This window comes from Acanthochromis polyacanthus, chromosome 5, assembly GCF_021347895.1.
Source record: "Acanthochromis polyacanthus isolate Apoly-LR-REF ecotype Palm Island chromosome 5, KAUST_Apoly_ChrSc, whole genome shotgun sequence".
Taxonomy (NCBI): Eukaryota; Metazoa; Chordata; class Actinopteri; family Pomacentridae; genus Acanthochromis; species Acanthochromis polyacanthus.
The window spans coordinates 30565388-30583393 of record NC_067117.1 but is presented as its reverse complement, the minus strand read 5'-3'; the positions used below and the strand labels follow the sequence as shown (position 1 = coordinate 30583393).

The 18006-nt window shown below is 40.5% G+C and overlaps 1 protein-coding gene across 9 annotated transcripts in view; it reads right to left on the bottom strand.

Moving 5' to 3' along the window:
• The window catches only part of ptprt (protein tyrosine phosphatase receptor type T), a 448077-nt gene that overhangs the window by 151813 nt on the left and 278258 nt on the right, over positions 1-18006 (bottom strand). For all 9 annotated transcript variants that reach the window (XM_022195474.2, XM_051948450.1, XM_022195480.2 and 6 more), the window contains exon 15: positions 2932-2968. In XM_022195474.2, coding sequence (XP_022051166.1) covers positions 2932-2968 — 37 coding nt within the window. The remainder of the gene's footprint in view (positions 1-2931; positions 2969-18006) is intronic.

Genomic DNA, 18006 nt, shown 5'->3' with positions numbered 1-18006 from the left:
GGAAAAAAAGGCCTAACAGATGTGTTGCTTTGGTGAGGATGTCTACTAGGAGTGGTCAGTGGATGCAGATGTGGTGTTGGGGAGCGGGGACGGGGTTAACGTTGGCCTGGCTTGACGGGTTAATAAAAAAATAAAGGGAGTAGGAAATGGAAGAGAAAAAGAAATGAACTGGATGGCTGAAAGAAACAAAAAAAACAAAAATAAAAGAATGAACTTTGTGGCGTGGCAAAAGTTGGTGCAAAGACACAACTGGCTTCTGCCGCGTCGGTAGAGTTCAAACAGAATCAAAATCAGATCGGTTCATGAAGGTTAACAAGAAGTAAATAACTTTTAACGGAAGGCCAATATTACAAATACACATACAGGGTCTCAAATCTACTCGAAGTTTTCTAAATTATTGCATATTTATTTCTAACAACAGTGCTGAGGCAACATTGTGGCTGCAGTTGGCCTTTACAAAAATCATCGCCTTATTAGCTTTAAATGTTAAATAGCTCTCAGGGTGACAGATTTATGCTCAAAGATGATGTTTTATATTCACGATTATCTAAAATCTTTACAATTTTTCTGCTTTTCTCAGTGGCAGAATACAAAATTTTGAAACTGAATCAGTTAGTTAAGCCAAAGAACCAAGTTTCTAAAGAGCAGACACGTAAATTTGCAAATACTGAAGAACATCTACTGGAATACCACTTATGAGGCACTAGCAAGAAGCTAAGTGGGTATTATTTTGCTAAATTAGAAACCTTGGTCTATTATGGTGTGTATTAAAGTTTGCAAAGCAGTACCTAGTGGAAGATCTGCTGCCGTTATGGATCTCTAAATCAAGTTTTGTTTTTGGGATAGAGCCTAATCTGTGTCATTTAATTCTGCACATCTTTGATACCAAGTCTGGTCTGACAGTTACATTAACCTTAACGCAGCCCTCAACAGCTTTAGCCTCCTAAATGTGACATATTTGACTTTGTTTTACAGTGAACTTTTATTAAAAAAAAAAAACAATACGCTGACACAATACGACCACTGGAGGAATGTGACTCCTGAAACTAGAATTGTGTGCTTTCTAGAAGCACTCAGTCTCCCTACAGCTGTACAGTGATGCAGAAGAAAGACTGCAAGTATCACAAACTTCATCACAGGAAGTTAAAATTTGGTCTGTCATAAAATGAAATTACCTTTAATTAGCTGATATAACCTGCCACCGGTGGCATTTGTGATTTTAAATAATGACAACGATAATCAGAGCAACTGACAGGTATGCTCAAGCAAAAAGGCAGCCTTAGAAGGCCAAGTGACAGACCAGCTATGTTACAAAAGGAAGTTGTGGCTCAGGGATAAGGAAGGCCATCCATCTGTCCACAGGTTTCCTTGAGCAACACACTGAACCTTAAGTTGCTGCAACTTGCTTGTCTATTAAGGTAGAAAAACGCTATAAAGCTGCAGCATACCAGCAGTTACTTTGCTGCAAGGCCACTTTGCACACTGTCAGCCACAGTCAAACATAGAGATGGTTTTTCAGTAAGCAGCAAAGCGATGAGGGGTCCTTATTGTATATGATCCTGTGTTTTTTTTCTTTTACTTCTCAATGTCCTGCTGACATAACCCGATAAAAATATGGTTCATTGGATCTGTCTGCTAAGTTACACTCAGATTCTTACATAAGTAAGCCGTAATTCTGCCCAAAATTAACACCTTCATGTTTTGTTTTTATTTTTTAGCTCAAGAAAAAAAGGTACGTGAGCTGATTACACTGATTAGAACAAACTGAACCACACAAGTGGCATTTTTCACTGAAATCAGCTGCTGTAATGAGTCGATAGCAGGTATTGCAACAACATTAGTCATAGGCCTTAGCAAAAAATTAGCCATCTGCATTGCCTCAGAACACTGCCCACGTAAGAAAAACTTCCAAAAAGTACATTCAAAGTACATTTTCTTTTTAGGGACTCTGATAGTTCCACATACTGAAAAAAAAAAGTTTGCATTTTGTACTATGGAAGACAGCCACAAAGTTAAAAGCATGTCTTTTCCCAAGCACACATACATGCAGACAGACAGAGAGCAGTGTTTACACACTGTAGACCTCCACCTACAGTACGTCCCACTCGGAAAAAAGAGAAAAAAAAGAAGAAAAAAATCACAGAGTGGAAGTGGAGAGAGCAACAAAAAAAAGGGATGATATAAAAGAGAAAGATGTGCACAAATGAGCAATAACTGCTTGATGTAGACAGGAAATAATAAGAGAGCGAGAGAGACAGAAACAGAGAAAGGCGAAGTGGAGAAATCAAATCAATGCTCGATGCAGATGAAAAAAATAAAACAGAAAAAAAAAGACATGAAGAGGTGAGAAAAATCAATACCAAGCTGAAAAGCTTTAAAAGCACATTGCCTGGCACATAAATGGGTGTATTTGCCAGAGATGAGCAGCAAATAAAGATGATGGGAGACACGAGGAAAGAAAAACAGAGCAGGATGAGACAGAGGGCTTCAGCCTCCATCCATCGGCTTTAATGAAGGCGGTCAATCGGTATGTTATGGCCCCGATGCTCCACTTTACACCCCGATGAGCGACGTGGATGTGGCGCGAGATGGAAAAGAAATAAATAAGAGAGCAGGATGGAGCGAAAAGACGGTAAATGTGAGACAGAAAGAGGACGATTTAAGATCGGGAGAGAAGAGATGAAGAAAGAATGCTGAGCAACGAAGTCATGCAGAGTAACGTGGTGAGGATGTGGGTCCGCTAATGGTCGTGGGTTTCACCTTTTTGGATCGAGCGTGTGCGCTCGTCTCGTCTAAACACACTTGCAACACTATTCCAGGGGGTCATGTGATCACACTAGTCTTCAAAATGAACTTTACCAAGGAGTGAAATTAAATATGAAAATAATATCATTACTGTTGAAGTGAGTATCAATGGAAGGGTGCTCATACCTTTGTTAGCCAGACGGACACAGTTGATTTTGGTTTCCTGTGGAGAGAGAAGAGACACCGGCAGACTGTTTAGACAACAGGTGGTAAATGGGAGGAAGAATCCCTCAGACAAAATCAGAATGTTATGTTTTTAATGAATTGCAGAAAGGGGTTTTGATTCTGACAAGCGTTTTAAACCCATTAGTGAGCATGTCTGTGTTGTTTGCTAGTTCTGGCTACTCACTAACTTGTCATGACACTCTGTTAACGATATTCAAAAGCATCATCAGTTTTCTTCCCAGCAGTTGGTGTTTCATATCAAACTTCATGATTCAGTACGTATGTTCTCAGCACTGAAGAAACAGCAGCTCGTCCATTCATAGAATGATTCCACTTTTCAAGGTAGCGCTACGTGTTTCAGACAAGGCAAAGTAAAGCTATTGTATGCAGAAATCATTATGACCTCATAAATAATAGTGCTGACTGATGGTGCATGGCATTCAAATACTAGAAAGGTATGACAAAAACCTACCATTACAAACCACACTACTCCTCCTTTAATTAGTACCAGTATGAAGAATGAAAGTGGTGAAAATTCATTTTCATTTTGTTTTGTGGTTGTTATAAACTTCTAGATGTACAATGAAAGATGCTAAAAGATGGAAACATCTAGTTCTGATGTTCCATGAGTCCTTCAACATGACTAGCTCCAGCTGTAAATCATAGATGTAGAGAGTGTCTCCTTCCTGAAGGAGGCAGGAACCGCAGCAGCTCATTGGTTTTCAGAGTACATGTAGAACAGGGGTTTGAACAGTCATGGTGAAATATACCCTATTTGCAGAATTTAAGATAGAAAACCAAAAGAAACATGTCAGACTTGGATTAATTTGCAAAAAAGAGCCACAGTATGATACTTCTAATGGAGCCCTATGAGCTGCCTCAGTGCACATGTGTGCAGAGCCCTTCTTCCACTCTCTGCAGCCATAGTGGACATAGCAACCACTCTTTCTTCTCTCATAAGCAAAATGTAGCTTCTCTGCTGACAAAACAGGAGGCATGGTTGCACAAACAAGTGTTCTTGCTGGGTATTCTCAGATTGTCCAGAAAGTCAGCGCAGAAAAGCAAAACACTGCATTTTTCCGTTTACAATGGACTGTCAGGGTAAAAGCAAATACAACACAAAAACAGTCTAAGAGAAACCAGAAAGGTATTTGGCTGACTTGTTCAAAGGATCCAAAGTATGACAGAACAGTCTATGGTAAATCATGACTTAACCATAGACTGTATATAAAGATGGATGTAGCATCTGGCTCCAAAAATGAAGCCCATCCGGAAGTGTCAAAAACTTGCAATATCACGTCGTCCGCTAGGGTTGTCTCCAAAAAGCTTTTTCTCCATAGACCCCAATTCATTTTTGGGAAAAACAAAATTTGATAGACTGATTTTCTGCAGCTCATGATTTTTTTCCCCGTTAGTTTTCATGGTCAAAATGAGAGATCAGGTGGTCGATCTTAAAATAAATCAATACTGAATTTTAAATAAATCGTTAAAGTTGGCGGTGCCAGGGGGCGTGGCTATACTTGATAGACAGTCTTGTCTGGAATGATTGACAGCAACAGAAGCCTCTGCGGTAAAATGTGGGCGGGATAAGAGAGTCTTCAGCTCTCAGTCTGGCCCGCCCATAGACTGGTCCTGCCCCTAGTTGCTCTCTGGTCCAGCCTGTTTGATGACGTTTTTTACGTCACTGGCTCCAAAAAATCCAAAATGGCGACCAGGAAGTAGCAAAATCTGGGCTACATTTTCTTGGCGTTGAAACCAACGGGTGACCTCACGGTTAGCTCACGCCTGGACTTAACAGATACATGACCATTCAAAGTTTGGGGTCACTTAGAAATGTCCTTATTTATGAAAGAAAAAGTTTTTTGTCTTTTTTTCCAATAAAGATGAGGTTGTTAAATGTTAAACTTGGCTTTATCTTTTCAGCTAACTAACCAGTGTGTCAAATGTGTCTATATGGAAATGCAATTCACACCGGTAACTAATGTGAATGCAAGCTGCTAAAAATCTGGTGCCTATCTGAATTACTTCAGAATTACGACTGAAAGAGTGAAAGTCGGTGATTAAAATGTGCTCTAGAGCGCTGCTCCTGCCTATTCGTTGCATGGATTTTTCCTCTGGGGATCAATAAAGTCTAAGTCTACGATGTAACTTTTCATAAGCAGCAGTGTGGTGTATGGAGAAATCTGTAAAGAGCTGATCTTGATGTAGACATCGTCAAGTCCTGGATGGATATAAGAATACAGAAAAAAATGTCATCCATTGTTCCATTTGATTTTCCCCACAGTATGGGCTTTTGCTGTGGTGTTATTTCAGTATTGATATATTTCAAAAGGTATCACATTAAAGTCCTAATTTTTGGTATGTTGACACCATTTGATGGCAGAGATGTAAGCAAATCATAAGATAAATGGTACGGATGAAGCAAAAGTGCTCATTCCTTGTATTTAAGGTGAATTAGCATCCAAGATTCTGCCATTAAATCCAATGGCAATCATTTTCTAAACAGTATCTGCTCACAGGTGCAAGTTTATACTTTCAAGAAACTGACTATGCAAAGAGAAACAAAGAGTGAATTACATGGAAGCTGTCTTAAAGCCTGGAAATCCATTGAGAATTATCCTTCAGGAATCGGTGCGCAATAATTAAACAGTGTATTCAATTTGGAGTTAATGAGCTAAAACAAACTTTGCTAAACTCACACCTTACTGGTTATGCATATACACTTACTGCGCCACTATTAGTCTTTGGGATCAATGAAATCATGAAACCATGATATTAGTTTCTTATCTGTGCCATACACTGACTCCTCTGATAACATGCATGTAAAATACATTATTAATGTCAGGATCAATACGCTGAAGAGTTGTTGGTGATGATTATATCCATCATACTCACTTTGTTCATATACATAATCGAATGAAATTACAAAGAAATGTTTTTTTTTTCCCCCATGCTGTGCTTTTGTTTTTTTTCTCCTTCAGCACCTGCATTTATAAGCATATTGTGAAGGAATAACTATAATTAGATGACTTGATGATATTTTTAATTAATGCGAATTGTGAAGTCGTTAAAGAGTAAAAGGGTGGAATGTTATCGGTGACAGTGACGTCTGGACAACTTATAAAATGCAAATCTCTAAATCAGTACAACCCGGGCAGGTCACAACATCTCTCCCAACCTGTTTCTCGGCGTATCGCAATCCCGGAGGCTTCAGCTGCTGCTGTCACTCCCTTTCTGATGTGCTGTCACCACCTGAAGAGGCGTGTGCTTTCTTTTATTCCGGGTCTTTTCATTCCTCCACTGCTCCTGTCTTTTCCTCTTTTCTTCCCTCCATGATACGCTGTCACCGCTAAGTGTACCTATCTCACCCGCTTGTCATACAGCGACTGGCCTCCTTCACATGTTGGCCCATTTGTCTTCATCAAACACAATGACTAGAGTGAGCTGCCAACGCTGACACCTGCCACCTCGGCATTAGAACAAAATCACTCCCGAGGTACTGGCCCCGGACGTTTATGCTTTTTTTTTTCTTTTATATTGTGCCTTTTTATTCAGGTCACATTAACATTTAGCATCTTGCTTCGACTACTGAAGGCAGTAAATAAAAAGAGGGCGAATGTTGTGCAAGGACTCTAGTTTTGAGACGCACATTGATGGTTAAAAAAAAAGTAGAACTTGATTGTTATGAGCTTCATGGAGGCCAAAATCAACTCAAAGTTTAAAAATAACCAAATCACCAAAGGGTTAATGATAGCTTCATTAGCTGCTGCTCAACAAAATACATGACGTCCACAACTGAAGTTACACAATTGTCTCTTCTCAACAACAGATCGGTATTTCCGAGTGTGTGCTGCACCGTAGCAACTTCTAACTTCATCAGACCATCGTTTTGTATCGCTAATCGCATTGTCATGTCTGTATTGTTGTGTCTAAAGAGCGGAGAAGACAAACGGCGGCGGATGATGGATGCTAGGAGCTCCTCTCCACAAGACTAAACACACCTGCTTCCACTACATCTCTGTCTGCTTTCCATCTATCTGTCTGTCCGGTTGACTAATGGCTGTCTGTCTGCTTTATCGTCTTCCTTTATTTCATTCCCTCATCGGTCTCGTAAAATTCAATTGCAGGCAGCTACAGGGGTTTGAGAGCGAATACATGTAAACGCACACGCAAACACAGATGTCCTTCAGCAGTGATTAGACTGTTTTGTGCTGTTTGCACAATAAATATGAGACAACACAAGGTAAATACAACTAATCTGCAGGAGTTAATTACATGTTGAAACACCATATTTCCATTATTTCCGCTGATTTCCATTAAAGACTAGTTTAGATTGATTTGGATGCCAAGAGAACTGATCTGCACCAAGACAATGCCACAATTCTGAAAGAGTAAAGGTACTTTATATCTATTTTTTATATAGCACGATGGGTACCAGACAATAACAACAACATGTGAAGTTGAAGGTCACAAGTGCAAGTTCAGAACTGCAACTTGTGGAAATGAAAAAATCTACACCATGTGTCGTGTATAGAGAAGCTCTGGACAACAAAACAGAGCAAAAGAAGGAAACACTCAAAGTTATCTGACCTCCTCAAACTTATGCACAGAATTCAGGGTATATTAATAATTCATTGTCCGATGCTGTTAATGTTAATATCCTTAAAGGTTATCTTCACTGTGGATTTGCATGTGTTATAGCAATGCTCCACATACCATGCTCACAGAGGATAATGTTGTCTTGTTTAGTCTAACGTAGCAGTAGCCTATAGCACATTACCCTCTTGACATGGAATCCTCCAGCTTAAAGTTATCCGTCTTCATTATGGTAAATAAAATATGTCAGTTAGGATTTATCCTGATGTGAACAGAAACTGGAGGTTTTGGATGCAGAGTGGTCTAACTCACTTTCTGTAGTTTTAGAGTTTTCAAGAATTTGTGTTTTGTTTTTTCAAGAATGGTCAAACACCCAAAGTGTCACTGTAATGCCGTATTTATGTTGTGGGTGAGACCACTTTGCCACTATAATCATATAAACTCAGTTCAGATCTTTTTGTGAGCTCAACCACTCTGCTTCTAACCCTCTCAGCTCTCAGCTCTCTTTTTTGGAGCTGCTCCTGACTTTCTAAGTAGTGCAGAGATGTATTTAAAACTCTCTTAATCAATCACCACTGGCAGCAATATTTGGAATGGCTACTGAAGGAATTAATCTTTCAAAATATAAATTTAATGCTATTGCCTTTGCATCTCTGATTGCTGTATGACTAATTCCTCTTAAGTGGAAAGATGAAACACCGCCCAAACATTGGATTGGAGATGTTCTGCAGTTTTTGCAACTCGAGAAACTTAGATCCACTCTGACGGAATCTAATGATGAATTCTGTACGTTATGTCAGACACCCATAACTGCAAACTTTATCCAACTATAACTTTGTATCGGCAAATACTGTGTTTTCGTCTGTAGAGGCTCCTAAACTAACGCTAAGCTTTATTTTATTTTATCACTTGTACTCCCTTGGCATGGTGGTGACAGGATAATGGGATTGTTTGGTTTTGTATTTTATTTTATCTTATCACTTGTACTCTCTTGACATAGCAGTGATAGAGAATTGAAATTGATAGATTTTTATTTATTTATTCATTGCTTGGATGCTATGGTCACTCGAACATCAGCTGTGCATATTAGACAGATAAATAATATTTCATAAATTTTATGAATTGTAGAGTTTCAGTGATAGTGGTATTGACGATCACATTCATGGTATTGTAGCATGCTTTTATTGAATTGTTGCATTAGAGACTCCTAAACTGAGCTACTTATCCATACTGTGTATCTAAACAGACAGCGAAGAATAAAAAAAGTACGCCTCAGAAGTAATAAATGTCTCATATTCCATCTCCTTTTGATATGCCCGTGGCAGAGCTCCCCATCCCATTCCATCAAGAGCCGTGTATATCCTACAAATGGGCACCCTGGGAATAAGATCAGCTCCCTGAGCACCGGTGACTTGTGTTTTCTATAAATTGGCACTATCGCGCCTATTTATGGCCCATTTAGAGGCCCGGCTGTCGTGGATTCACAGCCACCGCGAACAGAAGCACCGCCTCGTCTTGGCTCATGCTAATGGGCCAAACCTCTGGGGGTTAGAAGAAGCAAAGTTAATAAATGTAAGGCCAATTTATTGCCCTGCCTCTGTACTGAGAGGCTGGAGACCAGAGGAGGGCTGTGTTTTACGGTGGAGACACTGGAGACACAGTGTGCGTGTTTCTGTGTGTAGTAGTTAACTTTGTCGAGCCTGACAAGAATACTAAGTGTGTATGGGAGATGCAGCTGCTGTGTGGGGGAGCTCTCCCACTCCTTCCCTGTATCTATCTTCCCATCTTTTCTGCCCTATTCCTCTCCCTCTCTCCCTCTCTCCCTCTCTCTCTCTCTTTCCTTTCAATCACAGTTGGTTGGGTCAGTGTTCTGACTGACTGGCAGGATTTCCAACCATTTTCTGTCTGACTTCTGGACGCCGCGATTGGCTGTTGGGGTTCCCAGGCAACCCGAGACAGTCGTGGTAGCAACTATTTCAGCAGCTCTGTCTTTCATATTGTGTTTCTCAGCATATTTGGTTTAGTTGATGCTCTCTCTACACACAAGCACACACAAAAGCATGAAAATGAAAATGATAAGAATCTGAATCATAAAAATTAGCATACAGGATGTACACTACCATTCAAAAGTTTGGAGTCACTTTCAAATGTCCTTATTTTTGAAAGAAAAACATTTTTTGCTTTTTTTTTTCCAATGAGGATAACATTAAATGAATCAGAAATCCAGTCTAGACATTGTTAATGTGGTAAATGACTATTCTGGCTGGAAACGGCTGATTTTTAATGGAATATCTCCATAGGGGTACAGAGGAGCATTTCCAGCAACCATTACTCCTGTGTTCTAATGCTACATTGTGTTAGCTAATGGTGTTGAAAGGCTAATGATGATTAGAAAACCCCTGTGCAGTTATATTAGCACAAGAATAAAAGTGTGGGTTTTCATGAAAAACATGAAATTGTCTGGATGACCCCAAACTTTTGAACAGTAGTGTATGTACTTTTATACACCTAGACGTTTTGTGAAGTTAACTGCTAAATCCAGACAATTTAACTCTGTGCTATTAGCTTTTAATTGCATATCATCTGTTCAATAAAAATAATAATATTAATAATAATGTTTGAGATGGGCTGCTCAGCGGCATAGTGGTTAGCACTTTCGCCTTGCAGCAAGAAGATCCCTGGTTCGAATCCTGGGGTGGGCCTGGGATCTTTCTGCATGGAGTTTGCATGTTCTCCCTGAGCATGTGTGGGTTTTCTCCAGGCACTCCGGCTTCCTCCCACAGTCCAAAAACATGCTGAGGTTAATTGTTTACTCTAAATTGCCCGTAGGTGTGAATGTGAGTGTGATTGTCCGTCTGTATATGTAGCCCTGTGACAGACTGGCGACCTGTCCAGGGTGTCCCCTGCCTTCACCCAAGTCAGCTGGGATAGGTTCCAGCACCCCCCGCGACCCAAGTGAGGATAAAGCGGTATATAGAGGATGGATGTTTGAGATTATATCATTTGTCAGAGCCAAAAATTGCAAAAGCTCAAAAAATGGCAGCTTTGTAACTTTCCAAACATTCTTTAACTACTAATCTGTGAAATACCGTAATACTCTATCATGATCATGTTATTCTTGTCTCATTAAGAAGTTAACCAGATGTAAACAGCCTGATCTAACCAGATTAGATTGATTTAATAGAATTTTGTACTCCTCAGTGCAAGCGGGAAGCTATTAGTGACTCAGCCCAGTCCAGTATTCTAACAACTTGAAGAATTTTTGTACAAAGTAATTCCATTTTTCCTTTATTTTTTTGTAAAATAAATCATGAAATAATTGTCTTTTCTTTTCTGTGATTTATGGCATCAAAACACAGTGTCAAAGCCAAGTCTCACACTGCATAGAGGAGATTTCTGAGTTCTCTTTACTTTTAGCCATGGTTGTCCTGTTTCTATAGAGGCAGAGTGCTTTATGTTGGACTAAAAACAGAGCTCACAATGAATGAAAATGTCACTGGAGCAAAGCTGAACAAACAAACAAAAAACACCCAGAAACTGCTTGGAGTTCAGAGGGTTAACCTTAACCAAATTGTGTTTGCTGCCTAAGATAACCAAAGAAAGGAGTCAGGGTGTGAGAATCTCTGGTGTTACAGTCGGGAACTTTGTATTCAGGCCTCCCACTTTAAAAGAATTAGTCATAAATAAAAGTAATTTCAAGGAGACAAGGTTGTCTTGAGTATCAAAGAAGGAAAATGAGCAGAATAGGCTCAATGAGAGATACGTTAAGAGGGAAAGGATGATCTAAATTGTTAATATTTTCATGAAGATGGGATGAAAAATGTGCGAGTGAGGATAAATGAATAGACTGCCAAGTAAAAAGGAGGATAAAAATGGCTGAGTGAAGTAAGACCAGCTTCTTACTTGTCAACATAGATAAGAGCATCAGTTAAATGGATAAAATACCGGGTGCTACATTCAGAGGAAATTCATGGGAGGACAAAGGAATAAAAAAAGAAGATGAAGAAGTTTTGGAAGCCAAAAGAGAAAAAAAAAATAAGGAAGAAAGACACAGGAGGTGAAGGGGAAAGACGGAGGAAAGAGGAAGAGGAAGAAATGGAGGAGAAATGGGGCGAGAAATGGCACAAAACAAAAGGAAACGGTGACACACATGGAAAAACATGCCTTTCTATGCTGTGAAAAATGCAGCCAGACACCTTTCTTGACAAGTAAAAAGCCTCAGGGGTTGGCCAAGGTACTCTGACAATCAACGTCATTCACACACACACACGCTGCACACAAAACACACCGAGCGAATCTCAGAGCGCAGATTTTGGAGGTTTGTAGGGAAGAGACAGAAAACTGACAGTCAGTGTCAATCAAGATGCACTCAGATGACTCGAAAAATCCCTAAATGCACTTTTATTCAGTTTGAAAAAGGGACGTGTGCTTTCATATTGTTGGCAAGTGTTTAGGAAGCTTTGCATGCATGCATTTTTAGTCATGAACAGACCATGTGTCTCACGGCAGTCTTGGGTTTTCTGACTTTTTCTGATATCAGTGAAACCATGAATATTTATCACAACACAATAATCATGCATTTTGGATCAAAAATATTCATGTAGAAATGCTAATATTTGGCCCAACGTCCACTTTGAGACTTTTGGTCGACGTCTACAAGCTTCTGGTTCTATGTGTGAATCTTTTCTTAAATTTTATTTGTTGGCTTTCTGACTTGCTTCTTCATCATAGTCCACAGATTCTCAATGGGGTTTAAGTCAGGACTCGTGGCAGACCAGCTTAAAACCTTAATTCTACTCTGATTTAACCACTTCTTTCCCACTTTTGATGCGGGTTTGGCATCATTGTCTTGTTGGAACACCTAACTGTCCAAAACCAAACATTTTGGGCTGATTATTTTTTGGTTTTCCTGAAGGATGTTGAGGTAAACCATTCTTGAATATATATATATATGTATATATATATATACACATATATATACATATATACCGGGCTTTGCAAAAGGTCTGTTACACTCGGTTTCATGATCTTTAGAGACGTTTACATGTCGGAGTGAAAAATTCCATTAAATAAACTGAAAGTTCTACCTTATAGGCAGGTGTCCTTAATACAAATTTTTTTCTCCGGTGAAGTTGTATCAAGATGGAAGTCAAAAGAGTTGAGATATCTGCTCTCCTTTGTGCTGAACATCAGCCGGATGACCGTCCACAGAGTCGCGGAGAGGCTAAAGAATGGTGAAGATCTTTCAGGTCTTCACCATTCTTGAAAGATCATCTGAAAGATCTTCACCATTCTTGAGCGTCACGGCGACTCTGTGGACGGTCATCTGGCTGATGTTCAGCACGAAGGAGAGCAGATATCTCAACTCTTTTGACTTCCATCTTGATACAACTTCACCGGAGAACAAATCTGTGTTAAGGACACCTGCCTATAAGGTAGAACTTTCAGTTTGTTTAATGGAATTTTTCACTCCGACATGTAAACGTCTCTAAAGATCATGAAACCGTGTAACAGAACTTTTGCAAAGTATATGTATATATATATATATATATATATACATATCCAGTTTATTAAGGGTTGGCTAGGTTTTCCAACACAACGATTCAATATGTGAATAGTTGAAGGACCACTGCAAATTGAAGTAACTTTTTCTTTCATTTTTGGCATTTTATTTTTAAGGCAAAATGCCTTTTAAACCTGCTAGTAGGTATGTGGGTTCAGAGGGTTAATGGCAGATTGTGGTTTTAGTAAAATGTCAACGAACACATTGTGTAAAAGGTCGTTGATATTTATGTTTTCTTTTTATTATTATTTTTTTGAACTCCATCACAACATTCCCTCCGTCTCTTCACTCCCACTGTTTCCATTTAGCCCCGCTGGCCTCCATCTTTTGCTCCAGCATTATATCTTCTTTAATGTCTCTTTCACTCTTTCTAGATTTTTATTCTCCCTCCCACAGTTGTTCCACATTGCTAAGTCCCAAATCACTCCTGCTCTTACTTCTCTTACTTACAGCCTCGGGCACTTCATTCTAGTGTGTGTGTGTTTGCCTTTAATGTGGGGGATGTGCGAACGTGCACGTGTGTGTGTGTGTGTGTGTGTGTGTGTGTGTGTGCGTGTGTGTGTGTGCGTGTGCGTGCACGTGTGACATCACATCGAGGGAGACATCAAGATTGCCGTCGGTGAGCAGTTTTAATGTGCGGAGCGTCGACTAATTGGCACAATGATGGGAGATGAGAGACTGGCATCGGACTGATGTCACCCCAGAGGGGGGAGATGGAGGGAGGCAAATTGAGACGGAGAAAGAAAGAGAGGGGGAGGGTGAAAAAGAAAAAGAAAAATAAAGGAATAGGGAAGAAACAGGTAGGTGGACCAGACAGGTGGTAAAGACAGAAAATATGGGGGAGAAAGAAGAAGAAATGTGGATGGGTTGAATCATTCCAAGGAAGAAAAATACAAAAAAAAGGAAAGAAAGAGCCGGGGATAAGATGAGGTGAGTGTAATGAAAACAGAGAAAGCAAAAATAGACAAGGTGGGATGTTTGCAAATGATAAAGTAACCATGAAAGATGGTGTACAGGAGAGCGAAGGTGAAAGAAAACATAGACAAGACAGGAATGAATGAAAAAATAAAGAAGTGGGAAAAAAGATTGTGGGTAAAAGGTTAAATAAGAGCAGAGGCAGTGAATATTACTGGAAAGAAAAGAGGGATTAAGAAGAGGGTTTTTTTTAAAAAATGGGAGGAGAGGCACTGAAAGCATGTCTGTTTTCTTTTCTATCTGAAGAAAGAGCAAAGACAGAAGCAGCGAGCGATGAAGAGCTGGAGAGTGGGTGGACTGAGAGAACAATTTCTACTAAATGTTCTCAGGAGAGGAAGTGACAGAAATTGAAAGAGAAAGAGGGAGGAGAGACGTTCTCCTTGATGGACAGGTGGAGCTCAGAGAGGAGAAAGAAAAAAGAAAAAGAAACGAGCAGGATTATCCAAGACAGGCGGAGAACGAGAAGCAGACTTTCATCCATGGGATCAAACTACGACAAACCAGCCAAGTCCTCTAAAATGTAAATGAGGAGTTTCTTTCCAGTATGAGACATCATCCGACGCTGCAGCAAAAAAAAAAAAAAAAGATAAAAAACTGACACCTACTCCCAGAAAATGACTGACAGCACGGAAATGAAACAAATTACAGGACTTTGTGAGGACTGAAGATAACTTAAATCCTTGATTGACAAAATATCGCTTTCACGTGTCCTCGTTGCGCCGACGTATAATGGAGAGATTGAATTTGGAGAATGAATTATTCAGATGCTGACATTCCTTTTTTTTGTGCAGGGTTATACAGTCCATTCAGAGTCGGATGACAACTGGACACGGTGGCCTCGGTGATCCGCTGGCCAATTTAATTTTCACGGGAGCCAAGAAAAGACACAAAAACCTTTATTGTTGTTGTGTGTGAAAGGAGACCGGGCCTCCAACCAGACCAGGTGGGCTCAACCTGCTGTCCTTCGTCACACTGATGAGGAAAACACTCACAGCTCTGTCAAATGTCTTTTGAAACTGAGCCTTGACTCGTGAGGTGAGTGAAAAACAGTCGACTTTCTTATTAAGAGCTGAGTTTCTGGATATGCACCGATCATGACCACCTGCCAAATATTGTGTCGGTCCCCCTTTTCCTGACCCGTCGCGGCAATAACTCCACTAAACCCCTGAAGGTGTGCTGTGTTTTCTGGCACCAAGATGTTAGCAGCAGATCCTTTAAGTCCTGGAAGCTGCGAGGTGGGGCCTCCATGGATTGGACTTGTTTGTTTAGCACACCCCACAGATGCTCAGCTGAGATCTGAGGAATTCGGAGGCCAAGTCAACACCTCAAACTCGTTGTTTTGCTCCTCAAACAACTCCTGAACCATGTTTTGCTTTGTGCCATGGCATATTATACTGCCGAAAGAGGCCACAGCCATCAGGGAATGCCGCTTCCTTGAAAGGGTGTGCATGGTCTGTAACAATGCTTAGGTAGGTGGTACATGTCAAAGTAAAATCCACATGGATGGCAGCACCCAAGGTTTCCCAGCAGAGCATTGCCCAAAGCATCACACTGCCTCTGTTGGCTTGTCTTCTTCCAATAGTGCATCCTGGTGCCGTGTGTTCCTCAGGTAAGTGACGTACCCTGCCAGCCACGTGATGTAAAAGAAAACACGATTCAGACCAGGCCGCCTTCTTCCATTGCTCTTTGGTCCAGTTCTGATGCTCACGTCCCCATTGTCTGCGCTTTTGGCGGCGCACATGGTTCAGCATGGGCACCCTGACTGGTCTGCAGCTCCATACATAACAAACTGTGATGCACTGTGTATTCTGACACCTCTCTATGAGAACCAGCATTAACTTCTTCAGCAATCTGAGCAACAGTAGTTCATCTGTCGGATCCAACCACACAGGCCAGCCTATTTTTTTTTTTTTTTTTTTACTGACTGATAGCTACATGTCTGGAGTTGGGAGCACATCTGCACACACATACTCCTAGTCACACATGCTCCTAATCCCTTGGATCATATTATAATGTTCCCATACAACATGAGTAACATAGTGATTCATGTATGATTATTTTTTTCACAGAGGCTTGAGCAAATTCAGAACAGGACTGCAAGCAGCCAGCAGAGTAACATCACAGTCAATTTCAGGCCCAAACGAGGTGTCCTTCTGGAATCTGTCTGTAGCTTTCTTCTCAAGATCATGTGTTTAGAGCAGAATGAGAGGGCTCACATGCAATATCAGCAAAAATAACACTGTAAAAAAAGACACATTTTGAAAATCTAGATACATTAAAGTCAGACAATCAAACTTGAATCTATTTCCATTCGAATATGAAGGCTCTGAGAGGTTGATCTTGTCTCATAGTCAAAATGTGGGTCAAATTTAGAGGTTAAGTATCATCCTCTGAAGAAAAAAAATATTTTAGTCCACAAATGCACAAAAATGTCAGTTTAGGTTCAAGTTATGCATACTTCTTTTGATATTTATCGACTGGATGGAAAGCAGGAAATGGTTGTTTTAAAGCTACAGAGTCCACAGATGGAGAAGGTTTGGGTTGAAAGGACAACTTTAGCAGATAACAGAGGTCATGTATATCACATATCCCATTATTTTACTCATGATCTCTACATTTCCACAAACTGCACAGGTTCAGTTTGGTTAAAATTTAAGCCTTAATCCTTCTCCCAAATATAGAACACATCTGTGCATGTTTGCATTTATCTGGGTATGCACAATTTTATACATATACATACACACACACACACACACACACACACACACACACACACACACACACACACATATATATATATACAAAGTAGTAATGTGCATATGGCAGCAAATCATTACAGTTTCTCTCTCAGCAATCCAGAATCCAGTCAGCAATCCTGATTGGCGCAATAATGGGAATTTGGAGGATATACGTTTAGTTTAGCTTAGTGTCAAAACTCTGGAGTTTTCTGAATGTGCGTCCTGACGTCCTCATCAAATCATGTGAGTTACAGTGGCTGTGCAGGTCTGCTTGCTTTTCTATTTACTTTTCACCACCAAAACCCCCCATCAGTGCCCCAAAACGCTCCAATCCATGACCCAAACAAACCTCACACTGATTGGATTGACTGAGATCCAATCAAATGAGGAAGTCCGATGTGACTGGATTTAGGAATCTGCACATTTGTAAAACACACACACACACACACACACACACAGACACACACACACACACACACACATGCGAGTACTCACACTTATAAACGCACACTCATCCGCTCGCAGTCACAGTTGTTCAATCATGCAAGAATCCCCACTCACACCCACTTGCACACAGCCTTTTCTCTCTCTCTCTCCCTCTGCGGTGCATTGTGGGTAAAACCTGCCTTCTGGAGGAGGATATTACATCACGACAACAAGCCAAGCTCGCCCGTCCTCGCTCGCCGTACCGAGTTACCGTGGTTACGGCAGTGGAAAATTAAAACAACCCTCGCAGGAGTTGAGAGTATTATGGAAATTCAAAAGTTCAAGTTGTGAATGAGTTATGAGAAGGCAGCTGGGGGGCAGGTGGGCGGGGTGTTGTTGTATCTGCACACGGTGTAATTACCAGACAGAAAGGGGCAGCAAACAGACACCAGCAGATGAATTCTGGGAGGGAGGATTCCCACAGGGAGCCTTCTCCTGTTGTTTTATTTTTCTCTTTTTACGCATAAGGCAACACATAGCTTTAAATTTACTGGACTGGAGCCTTGAGAAGGTCATTCAAACTGCTCCTGCACTGCTTTTTTTTTTTTTTTTTTTTGCAAAATTGTCTTGACATCAATTAGATGTTTGGACACCTGATCAGATTTCAAACATGTGTAGTAAAGGAGCGGCAACCAGGTGTGATGCGGTGAAGATTTACCTTAAAGCTTAACTGTTCTG